This window comes from Hemitrygon akajei, chromosome 9, assembly GCF_048418815.1.
Source record: "Hemitrygon akajei chromosome 9, sHemAka1.3, whole genome shotgun sequence".
NCBI lineage: Eukaryota > Metazoa > Chordata > Chondrichthyes > Myliobatiformes > Dasyatidae > Hemitrygon > Hemitrygon akajei.
The window spans coordinates 100,500,085-100,516,319 of record NC_133132.1 but is presented as its reverse complement, the minus strand read 5'-3'; the positions used below and the strand labels follow the sequence as shown (position 1 = coordinate 100,516,319).

The window sequence follows — 16,235 nt, the reverse complement described above, 5'->3', positions numbered from 1 at the left end:
TGACCACCCTGATTCTCTAAGGGACCAATTTTATCCCTCACTATCCTCTTGCTTTTAATATAACTGTAGAAGCCTTTCGGATTTACTTCCACCTTATTTGCCAAACCAAACTCGTAACTTCTTTTAGCTTTTCTAATCTCTTTCTTAAGTTTCCTTTTACATTCCTTTCTTTTTGACATTCAAATAGACCCTCAGAGCCTACAAATCAAAATAATACAGAAAGTGCACTGATCAGTAAAACATTAGGGGAAAATATGACAATGCACATTTTAAATGTGTCCTCATAATAATGGTGTGTTGTAATTGATACTTTGAAGAAAAAGCATAGCTCAATAAAACTTAAGAGCAGGATTGAGAATCTGAAAATAAGATAGAACACAGTGCATCACTCTTACATAATCTGAGTTAATTAAGTGTTTGCTGCCTGTAATGAAACTCCCCTCTCTGTGACCCACCTCCCCTAAGCTCCGGATTTGCAATATATCAATTCTAAAATCCTCATCTTTGTTCTCAAAATACTTTCACCTCCTTGCTCCTCCCTATACTGCCCCCTCTGGAAGCCCCTTCACCCCACACAGTGCAGCTGTTTATCCATGCCTAGTTAACAATTAACAGTAGTTACTATTAACCAACATGGGTGATAAAGATCAGCTTTATTTGTCACATGTATATCAAAACATATACTGGAGTGCATTATTTGCATCAATGACTAACACAGTTCAAAGATGTGCTGGGGCAGCCCGCAAGTGTCTAGTGGCAACCTAGCATGTCCACAACTTACCCATAAGCCTTTGGAATGTGGAAGGAGACTGGAGCACCCGGAAGAAACCTGTGTGGCCAAGGGGAGAATGTACAAATTCTGTACAGACAGTGGCGGGAATTGAGCCCCAATCACTGACTGCTGGTGCTGTAAACGTTTTACGCTAACTGCTACACTACTGTGCTGATCACAATTATTGCCTACTAGCTATTGTTAGCAAGTGTAAGGTCAATCCATGTACTTCAGCAGTATTTAACAAAATGAGATGATATTAATTTTACCCACTCCTATTGTAGGTGAAACCTGGTGCCTCATTTCCTCATTTATCAACTCCTGTCAAGCTGTGCCTTCCCCTTTGTATTTACACTGACATGACTCCAAATTTTGACATTGTAAATTAAAATGTGAACTTGGCTTGTGTTTTAAATCCAAAGTACAAGGATGTTTATGTACTGTTTCCCTTAAGAGAGAGTTATAGAGCACTACAGTACAGAAACAAGCCCTTCAGCCCATTTAGTTCATGCTAAACTTATCTTCTGTCCAGTTCCAGTGATCTGTACCCAGACCGTAGCCTCCATACCCTTCCCATCCATGTAATTATACAAATTTCTCAAATGTTGAAATCGAACCTGCATCCTCCACCTCTGTTGGAGGCTCATTCCACACGATCACTCCCCTCTGAGTGAAGGAAGTTCCTCCCAGTTTTAGCAATATGTCCACATTACTTTTGGCCATCCTGCTCTGGTCATTCTGTTTAACTGTTGCTCAGCTTCCATAGTATACTGCTAATTTCTGTACTCCTTTGCATTTCTTGTTCAATTAATGATAGTCCCATCAGATATGATAGACTGACTTCTGAACGTCGGGAAGACAGCATTTACTCACTACATGCGGCCTTTTCTACACTGGGAACCCTTGCTTGCATGATCTATTACACCGCCAGTACCTCGGAAGCGGCATCGGAGGCGAGGTGAAGGGCCATCTTCCTGTTGAGGTTGAGATGGCGTGCTAATCGGCCTCCGCACCCTAGCATACTCCTGGCTAATGTTCAGTCCTGGACAATAAGCTGTGTGAACTGAGAGCCAGAATCTTCTTTCAGTGGGAAACAAAGGAATGTAATTTTTGTGCTTCATGGTGACCTGGCTGACGGAGGAGATACCGGATCATGGCATTGAGCCTTCTGGGTTCTCCCTGTTCTGGGCAGACAGGTCAAAGGAGGTGGGGTACTGAACATACTTTTATGTTCAGTAATGCTTGGTGTGACCCCTGGATTGTGCATGCCCTCATATCCTTTTGTTTCCTGGATTTGGAGTACCTGGTGCTGCTGTGCAGACCCTTCTGGCTGCCTAGGGAGTTCACCGCTGTTACTATCACAGCTGTGTATATTCTGCCACAGGTTGATACTGACCTGGCTCTAATGGAACTGTACAAGACCATCAGCATGCTGGAGACTGCACATCCAGAGGCTGCCTTCATCGTCACTGAAGAGTGTCATTGATAGAGAGTCATTGTCTAAAGTCTCTCCAAAGTTTTGTAACACATCCAGGTAAGCACAAGGGGAGATAGCATTCTTGACCACTGCTACTCTCCATTTCACAGTGCTTACAAAGTGCTCCTCTGCCTGCCGTTTGGAAATTCGGATCACTCCTCCATCTTGCTGCTGCCCAGGTACAGGGAGAAGCTGAAACAAGAGGTGGCCATGGTTAAAACAGTCCACTGTAGGTCCAACCAATCGACCTCCATGCTACAGGATTGCTTTGATAACGTCAACTGGAATGCCTTTCACGATGAGGATGTCTCTGAGTTCATGGAAGGGGTCACGAATTTCATCCAGAAGTGCATCAAGGATGTTGTCAGGGTCTATCCAAACCAGAAACCCTGGATCAACAGTTCCATGCAAGAAGCACTTATCACACAACACAGAGCTGACGTTGCTGGTGACCAACAGGAACTCAAGAAATGCAGCTACGATCTGCGCAAAGTCATCAAGGCAGCGAAACAACAATACAGGGACAAGATCCAGACACAGCTGCCCACCAACAACCTCCTGCAGCTTATAGCAAGGTCTGCACACCATTGCAGTCTTCAAAGCTAAACGCAGTGGTGTTTCTAACATTGCTGCCTCTCTCCCAGATGAGCCAAATCTTTTGTACTCTCGGTTTGCTGTCACCAACACTGAGCCCCTGAGGAGAGCCGCCGAAGCAACCTGCACCATGTTCATCTCTGAGGCTGAAGTACGCAGGAATTTCCAACGAGTGGACAAGCACAAGGCTTCAGGACCAGACGGCATTCCAGGGCAGGTACTCAGTGTGCGTGGCACAACTGGCAGGTGTGTTTACAGACATTTTTAATCTCTCCCTCGCCTAGTGTAGAGTGCCCTCCTGCTTAAAAACATCCACCGTTGTTCCTGTACCTAAAAGGACCAAGGAAGCATGTCTGAACGACTGCCATCCTGTCGCACTCTCCTCAATAATAAGCAAATACTTTGCGAGGTTGGTCAAGGACTACATCGGCAGCATAGACCAACCCACACTAGGACCCCCCCCCCCCCCCCACAGCTCGCCTACCGACACAACCAATCGACAGACGACACAATAGCCACAGCTCTACACACAGTCCTTACGCATCTGGAGAAGAAGGATGCTTATGTGAGAATGCTGTTCTTGGACTACAGTTCAGCATTCAATACCATAATTCCCTCCAGGCTTGACAAAAAGCTCACAGACCTCGGCCTTCACCCTGCCTTGTGTAGCTGGGTCGTGGACTTCCTGTCAGATTGTCGGCAGGTGGTAAGAGTGGGTTCCCTTACTTCTGACCCTCAACACAGGTACCCCTCAGGGCTATATCCTAAGCCCCCTCCTTTACTCTCTGTATACCTATGACTGTGTCACCACTCACAGGTCCAATCTACTAATGAAATTTGTTGATGATACTACTTTGATTGGCTTAATCTCAAATAATAATGAGGCAGCCTACAGAGAAGAAGTCTTTACCCTGACACAGTGGTGTCAAGAAAACAACCTCTCCCTCAATGTCGTAGAAACAAAGGAACTGGTTGTGGACTACAAGAGGAATGGAGTTGGGCTAACCCCAATTGATATCAATGGATCTGAGATTGAGAGGGTGAACAGCTTTAAGTTCCTCGGCATACACATCACCGAGAGACTCACGTGGTCTGTACATACCGGCTATGTGGTGAAAAAAGCACAACAGCGCCTCTTTTACCTCAGGTGGTTGAAGAAGTTTGGTATGGGCCCCCAAATCCTAGGAACTTTCTACAGGGGCACAAAAGAGAGCATCCTGACTGGCTGAATCACTGCCTGATATGGGAACTGTACTTCCCTCAATCGCAGGACTCTGCAGAGAGTGGTGCGGACAGCCCAGCGCATCTGTAGACGTGAACTTCTCACTATTCAGGACGTTTACAAAGACAGGTGTGTAAAAAGTGCCTGAAGAATCATTGGGGACCCAAGTCACCCCAACCACAAACTCTTCCAGCTGCTCCCATCTGGGAAATGGTACCACAGCATAAAAGCCAGGGCCAACAGACTGATTAATTCATGCTGATGCAATTGTATTTCTATGTTGTATTGACTGTCCTGTTGTACTTACTATTTATTGCAAATTACTATAAGTTGCACATTGCACATTTAGACAGAGGCGTAACGTAACGATTTCTACTCTTCATGTATATGAAGGATGTAAGTAATAAAAGTCAATTCAATTTTTCTGTCTGGGATTTTAACTCAGCCATACAGATGTAATGTCACTTTACAGTGAGTGTTTGTTGGCACTGGTGCCTTCGTCTTTTTTGTGAATTGTTTAGGTTGTTGTTGATTTACCTGCTTGCTCCTGCTTCTCCATTATTCCAACTAAGCTCTCAATTTTGAGTCTCTTAATCATGCAATAAATCTAAGATATAATCAGCTTCTATCCTGTATCATAAATTTATCACCTTAGATGATCTGCAGTGCAGGATGCTTAATATATGTAATAAAGCAAAAGTTAATTCTGTCCATAAGTCTAATGAGCTTACAAGCAACCTAAGCCCTTCATTCCTAAATTCTATCTTAAGACATCCACTTCCTTCTCCTTTTAAGGTGAACATTAAACCAGGTTCTTCAACTTGTTTATTCTCATGCCTTCCTGCTCATGTCAAATGTTTAATTACATTCTGAATTGTTTTGAAAATTTTCTGATGGTAAAGTTGCAATATGAATACAAGATTATGTGTCAAAGGTAAGTAGTTACCCAGTTTGTGTTTTAACAGTGATCAAGAAATAGAATTAATTCCTTATGCCAGTATAAACTTGAAACATTTCTGCTTATAGGCTTTGACTTCGGAATGCGGCAGAATGGAGATAGAGTGAATCATGTAAATCTTCCACCTTGGGCTCGCAATGATCCCAGGCTCTTCATCCTGATTCACCGCCAAGCCTTGGAGTCAGATCATGTTTCACAAACTATTTGCAATTGGATTGACTTGGTGTTTGGGAACAAGCAAAAGGGGAGAGCTGCGGTTTATGCTATCAATGTCTTTCACCCTGCGGTAAGTTTCCATCTTGCTCAGTTCTCATATTCAGCCATCAGGTGCAAAGTTGTCAAATCTTCCTGTGAGTAATTCTCTCCATGACCTACCAATTTTACTGTGCAGATTTTCTGTGGTGTATGTTTTGTGGAGCATGGCACTAAAGATCACTTATTATCTGAGTTTTAAAAAAAATACATATAAAATAGAAATGATTCATTGAAAATGTGTGTTTGGTTGGGGGAGTTGGGGAGACGCCATCATCCCCTGCTCAGGGAAGTATAATCACTGTGTTCTCTGTTATTCCAACCAAGCTCTCAAAAATACAATTACCGTAGAATTACTAGGATCATTAGGGATAATTGCGCACAAGGTTCAAGAGCTTATTTGTATTCATAGCTTCATAGCTTTCAGTTTTTAAAAATGAATAGTTTTATTTGTACTGAAAAGCATGTGGTAATAAAGAGAAGGTGAGAAGAAATTGAATTAATTGGATATCTTTTATAAATTGCCAGTTCAAGCCAAATTGATGAAATGGTCTTGTACTGTTTGCTTCAGAACAAAATGGAGTAGAGTTCATAATTTGATTTTGCTGTCATTTAAGCAATCGTGTGGCACCTTAATTTATGGGTGACATCTTGGCTGATGTTAAAAACTTGTGTGATCACTTTATTGCAATCCATATTTGTTTAAAACAATAGTTCTATATATCTGGTACTATTGAGGAAGATTAATTAAATCCAACTGTTGAAGGGGAGCTCTCCGTGGAAAGAAAGAAACTTACTTTGATTTTTTAAAATTTCTCTTTATAGCAGGGGCCCATGGACCCCTCAGTTAATGGTAAAGGTCCATGGCATAAAAAAGGTTTGGAACCTCTACTGTGGTCTATTTCTTTGCTCTTCCCCTGCTGCCTCCAAGCAATTCCTTAACTTTTTGGTCCTCAATGCAAGAACAAAAACTTGTTTCAAAGACCTCCTTTAGAAGAGGTGTTCTAAAAATACTTTGTATTGATTTTCTGTGTGGGATTTTCTTTGGATAGGGTCAGGTTTTGCAATATTTATTAGGTTATTTCTATCCAGTTTCTATTCGTAATTGAAGGTGACTATTAGCTCTGAATGTTCAACACCTTAGGAAAAATGCTGAATCTTCCTAAGGCATGCCATGATCAAAAGAACCCATGAAGGATTTTATGTTGTAATAGCCATGAATGTTTATTTTTGTTGTTTGCCTCTCAGTGGCATTTCCATTTAAATTCTGATTCGTTACATTTTAAAGCTGTTTTTTCTCTTCTTCCCGTAATGGGGCAAAAGATACAAAAGCACGTAACACCATGCTCAAGGACAGCTTCCATTATGCTGTCTTAAGACTATTGAACTGTCTCCTGGTATAATAAAATGGACATGACCTTGTAATCAACCTCGTTATGATCTTGCACCTTTTATCTACCTGCACAGCACTTTCTCTGTTGCACATTTCCCTGCATTCTGGTATTGTTTTAACTTGTACCAGATGAGCACACTGTTGTAGTGAAATAGGCAGCATTCAAAACAAGGTTTTCATTGCAACTCGGTGCATGTGACAATAGTAAACCAATATATCGATAGACTGAGGGACAAATATCTTAATGCAAAATGCCACCCAGTGGCACTGTGGGTAGTGCAGTTGTCTAACAGTTCTAGTAATCCAGGTCCGATCCTGATCCCAAGCTTTCTGAGTGTGGAGTTCTCCCAGGACCATGATTTTCTATGATGCTGTTTCCTCAGACATTCCAAAGACACTCTGGTTGTTGTGTTCATTGGCTTCTGTAAATTGTCCCTCAGTGGAGGGAGTTGGTGGCAAAATCAGGGAGATGTTAATGAGTATGTTGAGAGAATACATTGCAGGGAAGTAGGCAGGGTACTGATGGGTGGCATAGATACACTGGGCCAAATGGTCCCTTTGTTTGTCTAATTGAGAAAAAGGAAACATTTTAAATCAGTTTTATAATAAACTTGCTCCATATTTTGTTGATAGACTTATTTTGGCATGGACGTTTCTGCTGTTGAAGATCCTGTGCAAAGACGAGCCCTGGAGACTATGATCAAAACCTATGGTCAGACACCACGGCAGCTCTTCACAGCCACTCATCCGAGCAAACACGGCCCAAGACTGTCAATGGAGGGGGAGCTGCCTGCAGCTATGGGTCTCCTTGTGCAGTTTGCTTTCAGAGAGAGCAGAGAGCATACCAAAGAAGTCATCTATCCGGTATTTATACAGTATATCTGGTATAAATGGTTCAGCAGTTTACAAATTTAGAGGAAGTTAATTTCCCCAGCCAGCTTAGAATCTCTTTGAAGAGGGCCTGATGGCCACTGTTTATCTTGTCTATCAATATTGAATGTTCTTTGTGTATTCACAAGTAATTTTGGGTGACTTATCAGAATTACAGTTGATTTGTAAAAATAAGAAATCTGCAATTGGTGTTTAATTCTTAAAAGTGTCACTTAATGGAGTTACTTCATTGATTTTTTGAATTAGTTATTTAAATTTATTCACAATAGTGTAGACTCTTGGACTGTAAATCAGTACATTATCAAAGATCTTGAATGCTTTGAACCTGAGATTATCTTTCTTTCAAAGCTTGTGAAATTTTAATTGTCTATTTAATCATCAACGAAATCAGTTTGTGAGCCTGGTAATTACTTTGCACCTTCTAGTCATGTGTAAAAATTCTGCTTGGTCAAAAATATTTTGGAGTTGCAATGATGGGTTTTTTTTCTTTAATATCATATAATCAGAGTCCCTTGTCGTGGATTAAAGGACTGAAGTGGGGTGAGTACGTGGGTTCTCCCAGTGCACCAGATCCTGTAATTTGCTTCAGTCAGTTCCATGGAGAGCAGTTTGGATCACTGCTTGCATTGCCCACCAGAGCTATCTGTGGTCTGTCGAAAAAGTTCTGCCTAATGATGACATACAGCAAAGAACAAGGTATGTTTTATTTCATCCTTCAGAACGTTTCTCAGAACTGATAGAACAATTAACCCTCATACATCAGGCTTTTGAACTAGAGTGTATAAGTTTGCTCAACTTCATTTGCCCCATCACTGAACTGTTCCCACAAAATATGGACTCACTTTCAAGAACTCTTCATCTCGTGTTCTCAATATTTATTGCTTATTTATTTCTTATTATTCCTTTTTTTTGTATTTCGACAGTTTGTTGTCTTTTGCACACTGTTTGGATATGGTCTTTCATTGACTCTATTATGGCTATTGATTTTTTGAGTATGCCTGCAAGAAAACAAATCTCGGCGTTCTATATGGTGGCATGTATGTAATTTGATAATAAACTTATTTTGAACGTTGATTATCAGCAGGAGGCCACTGGACTCAAGTGGTCTGAGCTGATATTTTATTTATTTAGAGACACAGCATGGTAACAGGCCGCACCGGCTCAGTGAGTTTGCACCACCCAATTACATCCATGTGACCAATTAACCTCCCAACCCGAACATCTTTAGAATGTGGGCAGAAACCGGAGCATCCGGAGGAAACCCACATGGTCATGTGGAGCACATACAAACTACTAGCAGAGAATGGTGGGTATTGGGCCCAGGTTGTTGGTGCTGTAATAGCTTTATGCTAATCATTGTGTTACCATGCCCCCAAAGTTATGCTGCCGCCTTACCCCATCAACACATTCTCCTATTATTTTCATCTGCATGTTGTCTTCTCGGTTTCTGTCCAACGTGGCCACTGTTGAATCAATTTTTTACCTTTATGGCATGCGAGTATCACTATCATCTATTCCCTGGGTGAGAAGATGGGGATGAGTTACTACAATGCCACTGTAGGTACTCCTACAGGATTATTAGGTAAGGAAATGTAGGAATAATCATCAGCAGCTAGAAAGGAACCCGAATTGATAATCAGGATGATGTAACTACCTCGCATTCTGTGGATGGAATACAATGCAACAGTAGTGAATGAGATGCCAGTCAAGCAGATTGCTCTGTTCTGGATGGGATTGATCTTCTTGAGAGCTTTAGGGACAACACTTATCCAAACAAGTGGAGAGTAAAGGTCAAAAGTGCTGGAAATACTCAGGAGGTCAAGCAGCATCCGTGGAAACAAAAGCACCATTAATGTTTCAGATTAACGATATTTCATCTGTCTTTGTGTCTCTCTGAAGATGTGGTCTGATGTGTTCAATATGTCTAGCATTTTCTCTTTTTAGTTCAGATTCCCAGCATCTGCAATTTTTAAAGAAAATTTGGTCTTGGTTTTGACTTACAGATCTTGCCAAAAGTAAAACCTAAAAACTAGCTTTCAGCTTACTCTTATAGCCATTTTAGTCATGTGTTTTGTCTGGTTACATGTCTGGTTATTAATAACAGTGGATTAAAGCTATTAATACAGTCAAATTGTAGTGTGGTTTGTTGGATCCTCTCATTGCTCAGAATCTGGGACAGCCTATGTCTAAAAGTTGTCTAGATCTTGCTGTTTGTGGGAATAGGATTCATTGTACGATGCTCATTTCTATTAGAATTTTCTCAATTATCAGCATTCAGAAACAGGTTTATAATCACTGACATATGTCGTGAAATTTGTTTTGTGGCAGCATTCCAGTACAAAGCATAAAAACACTATATATTATAATAAGAAATATATATTAAAAATCTAATAAGTAATGCAAAAAGAGAATAAAAGTAGTGAGATAGTGTTCATAGGTTCATTGTCTGTTCAGAAATATGATGACGGAGAGGAAGAAGCTGTTCCTAAAACACTGAGTGTATGTCTTCAGGCTTCTGTACATCCTCCTTGATGGTAGTAATGAGAAAGGGGCTTGTCCTGGGTGATGTGGTCCTTAATGATGGATGCCACCTTTTTGAGGTATAATCTTTGAAGATGTCCTCAATGTTGGGGAGACTAGTGCTCATGATGGAGCTGGCTAAGTGTGCAACCTTCTGCAGCTTTTTCCAATCCTGTGCAGTGGCCCCTCCATTCCAGACAGTCCTGTAACTAGTTAGAAAGCTCTACATGGTCCATCTGTAGAAATTTGCTAGGCATACCAAATCTCCTCACACTTTTAATGAAATATAGCTGCCGGCTTGCCACTTTCATAATTGCATCATTATGCTGGGCTTAGGATAGATCTACCTCTGGCCTTATGACAAGAGGAATGCACTCATAAAACCACTTGAGGATGGTTAACACCTACAGAACCCTTGTACAAATGGCTGTGTTACTGTGATTGGGTTTCATGACCCCAGCCTGTGGGAGTTTTCCTCTTGATTTCAGTTTCACTGGGACTCCTTGATGTCACACGTGGTCAGTGGATTCCCTCCATATCAAGTGGAATCACTTTTATCTTGGCATTTTTCCACAATGCTGAACAGACGCTCAATATAATTGTACTGGAACAGTTATTCTTGAGGTTTATCTTCACTGTTAGTATAGTGACACTTGAGGGATTCTTCTCTACAGAGAGTGTATTTTTACCTCATCAAGTAATGAAGCAAGTTCTCATTCGTTCAAAGAGCTTCATTGTTTTAAAACGCCTTATTGCACCATCACTCTGTATACTAGATGCTAGAGAAAGGAGTTTTGGCTTGCTAATTTTTCCTGGCTGTTGTACCCTTTGATTGATGCTTATTTATTTCCATCTAAATTTTAGGTGTTCGAAGCATGCACAATACAGATATCCAGTGGTCAGCCATTTTGAGTTGGGGTTACGCTGATAACGTACTAAGACTGAAGAGCAAACAAAGTGAGCCCCCTATCAACTTCATTCAGTGCTCTCCTTTACACCAGGTATGCAATCTGGTCCTCAAAAGAGACCTCAATTTCTTTCTACAGATTTATTTTCAGTTGCAAGATTTGTAGTTTTTTTTTCCTTTACTCATTTTTACCTTTGAATCAATTGTACAACAAAATTAATCAAAGATTAACAAGTCACAAAGTGATTTCCTTCATTGAAGGTTTTTAACCATTTGTTTAAATGAACTTCAACGGGAAAGATGCATTTTCCAAAATAAATGTATGCCTAGTTGTAGTCAATCTACAGTTAAGACATCAACACCAATTACTTCTCTTCGTTCAGTCTCTTTCTCCTCTACTTGCTACTCCCTAAAAGCATGCACACCTGTGATTAAGCAATCTATGCTAAATATTAAAGGTCACTTTCTAGGCTTTGGCTATGATACTGTAGTTATTTTTATGCACCACAATTTAGTAAGAAGTTCAAGGCCTTGGAATAAATGTACAGGAGATTCACTAAAATATTACTTTAGATAGAATTTGGAGAAGTATTAGGCCACATATTGTAGAACCTGAGGTCTGCTACAGCACTTAGTTCTGGCTAATCTGATCATGACTTTGGTTCCACTTTCATACTTGTTCTCCATAGACGCTGATTTCACAATAAAGTAAAAATCTGACTGTATTAAACTTAAATAGAGTGGATTCCAGTTAATTGGACCAGTATATTTTGGCCCAATTAAGTGGCTGCCCCATTTAGCCAAAGTTTCATGGAAATAGTTAAAAAGGTATAACGAAGACAAATTATCATTTAACTGTGTAACTAGTAATGTATTTAAATGAAATATGCAACTGACATTATTTAAAAACTCTTCCCTCTGAGCATGTTGTATTGTCTAATGGCCACACAAGCGCTTGCAAGTGACACTGGTTAGAAACTGTTTAGCAACAGTCTCCTGTCCCAACTAAGCGGCTTATTGTCCCAAATACAAAGGGAATCACAGCCATTTTCTTGATTAGTTTTCTTTGCCCCACTAACTGATAGCTCAATTAACAGGAATCCATTGTATATTTATTGACAACCACCTCCACAGCTCCTTGTGATAGAGATTTCTGAAGATCCACAACTTTGCAAGAGAAGAAATGCTTCCTCATGTCTGTCATTAATGACCCTCTTTTCTGAAACAATATCTTCCCATTCTAAATTTCCCCGCAAGACGAAACATCCTTGCTGTGTTTGTTTGTCTCCTCAGAACATAAAGTTCAGTAGGATCACTTCTCATAGTTCTAAGTTCCATATGTCATAGGTTTCATCTGCTCAAATTTTCCTTTGTTCTAGAAATCAGCCTAGTGAGCCTCTCTGAGCTGATTACAATTTAAATATATCCTTATGACTACTTCTGCTTACTGAGTCATACAGAAGTGTTTAAATGATCAGTTGTAATTGTGCTGAATGATTTGATGAAATATTAAATACAGCTGGAGGAACTCAGCAGGTCGGGCAGCATCCATGGAAATGAACAGTCAACGTTTCAGGCCGAGACACTTCGTCTGCTCGTTTCCACAGATGCTGTCCGATCTGCTGAGTTCCTCCAGCTTGTTGTACGTGTTGCTTTGACCCCAGCATCAGCAGTGTACTTTGTGTTTATTAAATATAGCTGTTTTTTGCTTTCAACAAAATTATGATTTAAACATGTATTTCAAAAGCAAAATATATTCTAAGAACTAAACACAAGAGATGTTGGAAATCCAGAGTAACACACGGAAAGTGCTGGAGGAACTCAGCAGGTCAGGCTGGAGAAGAATAAAGAGTCGATGTTTCAGGCTGAGACCCTGGACTGATGAAGAGTTGCAGCCTGTAATATCAGCTTGTTATTCCTCTCCACACATGCTGCCTTACCTGCTGAGCTCCTCCATCATTTTGTGTGTTACAACATATTCTAAGAATCATGCCATGGCTGCTGATTTAAGCATTTTTTGCGTATTTTGAATCTGGTTGTAAATTGCCTTGGGCTTCTTTACAGGTTACAAGTTGTGCGTGGGTACCTGAGAGCTGCCAACTATTTACTGGCAGTAAATGTGGAGTAGTTACTGCGTACTCAAGCAGATTTACCAGCAAGATGGTATGTGTAAAAGGTGTCACGTGTACTGTAGCCTCCAGCTCTAGATCTAAGCATTGTCATACTGCATTTAAAAATAAATGTGAATTTAATTTGTAGATTGTATTATCACTATTCTATATCAGCTAACTGGTTAATACAGTTGGATATTAGATAGAAGGACATCATGGACTGAAAGGCCTGTTTCTGTGCTTCATGATTCTATGGCTTTAATACATTGAGCAACCAAGCAACTGCAGCTTTGAACATCTCTGGATTGGAACTTAAACCCACAATAATCTGTTAGTCTGAAAATTGTGGGCTTAAATTCCATTGTGGAACTGGCGGCTTGTGGATAAAAATATGTTGACAGCATAATGCTGAGAGACTTTAACCCCTATCAAATTTGTTGGCATCTGATTCAGATATTACACTAAATCTCCCAACTCAGGTGGCCATAAACTGCATATTCCCTTTTTTTTACAATAATTACACTTCTTAAAATAAATCAGTTGTTGTAAATGTAGTTTGGGGGATTCTGAGATGACCAATATCTTTCCAAAATAAGTCCCTCATCGATAATGTGTGGTTTTGCATTTGGGTGATTGTCAGAGTGCATGTTCAAATAATGGATAAGGTACTGACGCTTATTGTATTTCAATTTTTTTCAGTCTTCAGAAATTGAAGTGGAATCTAAAGTCTACTTGTATGGCCATACCGCAGAAGTAATCAGCTTGTGTGTTTGCAAACCATACAGCATTCTGATCAGTGTCAGCAAGGATGGAACCTGCATTATATGGGATCTGAACAGGTTAGAAGAATATTTATTTGCACAAGGCTGTCTAATAATAACAGGTTATGTGATCATAAATTATTTAATGCAATATGTTCATGAGTAAATGATAAAGAAAATGCTCCAGAGAATTCATGCAATTATGCTTTACAAGGTATCTTCACTGGGCATGTTTAGTTCAAGGTTGTCTCAGAAGGCAGATCCCATGCATCCATAAATTGCAGAGAAAAGCAAGAGGAGTAGGGACAGGTGTAGTGCTCACGAGAGTGCTCCGTGAGGGATGAGCAAAGAGAGCCTATTCCACCATTTAATCCGTGACTTGATACTTAATTTTTCATCCTCCCTCTTGTTCTCCTACTGCAATCTTCACATGCATGTTCCTCATTTTCACTATCCTAGCCTAAATGTCCAGTATGATGTGACCAGGTGCTGTGATGTTATGTAAAGGACTCTAACATTTCACCCAATTTGTAAATATTCGTTTTACATCCAGGGACAGATTACATTTTACATTGCATGATTGCTAATCTTCAAACTTTTAAGTTTTAAATTTGTGTCGTAGTTAATTACAGATCCTGATTGCTCCCATCTCTCTTTACTTTGCCTTACAGGCTGTGTTATGTTCAGAGTTTAACAGGACATAAAAGTCCAGTGACAGCGGTTTCTACTAGTGAGACAACTGGTGACACTGCAACTGTTTGTGATTCAGGTAAAACACAAGGGATCTTTATCACTTTCGCTCCATTTGTCACTAGAAGTGGGATTTCCCAGTGAATACCCATTTTAATTCTGCTTCCCATTCCCATTCTAACATGTCTTTCTGTGGCCTCCTCTACTGCCACGATGAGACCACTCTCAGGTCGGAGAGTTAACACCTCATATTCCATCTGGGTAGCCTCTGACCTGACGCATGAACGTTGGTTTCCCGAAACTGGTAATTTATACCCTTTCCTCCTTCTCTCTTTTCCATTCTCTATTCTGACTTCCCTCTTATCCATTTTCTTCTCACCTGCCCATCACCTCCCTCTGTTGTCCCTCCTCTTTCCCTTTCTCCCATGGTCCATTCTCCTCTCCTATCTGCTTCTTCCTTCTTCAGCTCTTTATCTTTTCCACTTATCACCTCCCAGCTTCTCACTTCATTCCCCTTCCCCTGCCCACCCACCCCATCTGGTCACCCCCATCATCTACCTCCTTGTACTCCTTCCACCATATTGTGGCTTCTGCTCCATTCCTTTCCAGTCCTGATGAAGAGTTTTGGACCAAAACATTGACTGTTCATTCCCCTTGCATACATGACCTGCTGAGTTCCTCCAGCATTTTGTCTATGGCTCTGGATCTTTAGCTGTTTGCTTTACTGTTTTTGATGGGATTGTTACACCGCCTTTCAGATTACTATCAGTTCCATTGCTTAATTACCCAGAGGTTGTAGACAACATTCTGATACAACCCTGCATCTGATCCCTTCTCCCACAACTTTTTTACCCCAGTGACTTGCAAGGTGATAAAACAAACATGTCTAGGCCAAAATTAGTAAAGTCATAACTTTGGGATGGCACATTAATTTGGATCTCCTGAAACTTGCTGTGAAAATAAAGATAGAAATAAATAAATTATTCTTAAAAATAAACTAAAGTGTAGTTAATAAAACTGGGGAAGAAACATTAACAACTCATGAGCAAAAAGTACAAAATGCTGGAGTAACTCGTTAGGTCAGGCAGTATCAACAGAGGGGAGTAAACAGTCAATATTTCAGGCTGAGATCCTTCAGCCTGGAAAGGAAGCCAGAATAAGGTGGTGGGGTGGGGGAAGGGGTGCAAGCTGATTGAAACACTAGTTTAGAAATTATTCCATGTCAGGAAAGGTACTTGAAACTAGTAATTGTTAGAAATGGACAGTGCATAAACCTGTAATATTATAAGCATTCTGTGCAGTGGATTAGTTCTTGCACAACTAAACATTCTCAAAGGTTTTTCCTCCAATTGGCAAGGTGCTAGTTAGGAACACAAAGATTCAAATCATGAATGGAAGGGATGCGGTGATGAAGTTGGGGAGACGCTGGAGCTTCACCCTGCAGTTTAGAAATCTTGATCAGCTCAGGAAGGAAGGTGTTCAACATTTAGTGGTGGAGCCTTTAAGGAGATTCATTGCAAGTTGGAGTGCTGGGACTACTGGGTAGATCCATCTGCCAGTCTCCAGGGCCCAAGACCTGGTCAGACTGATCCCCTTTGTGTTCCAATAAACAGCCGTCATGAAGACCTTCTGTACGAGTAAACTGCTCCATTCACAGGGCACATCTCAGCAAGGGAAGTTTAAGCCA

The 16,235-nt window shown here is 40.6% G+C and overlaps 1 protein-coding gene across 2 annotated transcripts in view; it reads left to right on the top strand.

Annotated features, from left to right (window-relative positions):
* Nucleotides 1–16,235, top strand: part of lyst (lysosomal trafficking regulator) — a 316,053-nt gene that overhangs the window by 282,963 nt on the left and 16,855 nt on the right. For both annotated transcript variants that reach the window (XM_073056659.1, XM_073056660.1), the window contains exons 44-50: nucleotides 5,092–5,309; nucleotides 7,302–7,532; nucleotides 8,066–8,255; nucleotides 10,944–11,080; nucleotides 13,051–13,149; nucleotides 13,797–13,936; nucleotides 14,530–14,627. In XM_073056659.1, coding sequence (XP_072912760.1) covers nucleotides 5,092–5,309; nucleotides 7,302–7,532; nucleotides 8,066–8,255; nucleotides 10,944–11,080; nucleotides 13,051–13,149; nucleotides 13,797–13,936; nucleotides 14,530–14,627 — 1,113 coding nt within the window. The remainder of the gene's footprint in view (nucleotides 1–5,091; nucleotides 5,310–7,301; nucleotides 7,533–8,065; nucleotides 8,256–10,943; nucleotides 11,081–13,050; nucleotides 13,150–13,796; nucleotides 13,937–14,529; nucleotides 14,628–16,235) is intronic.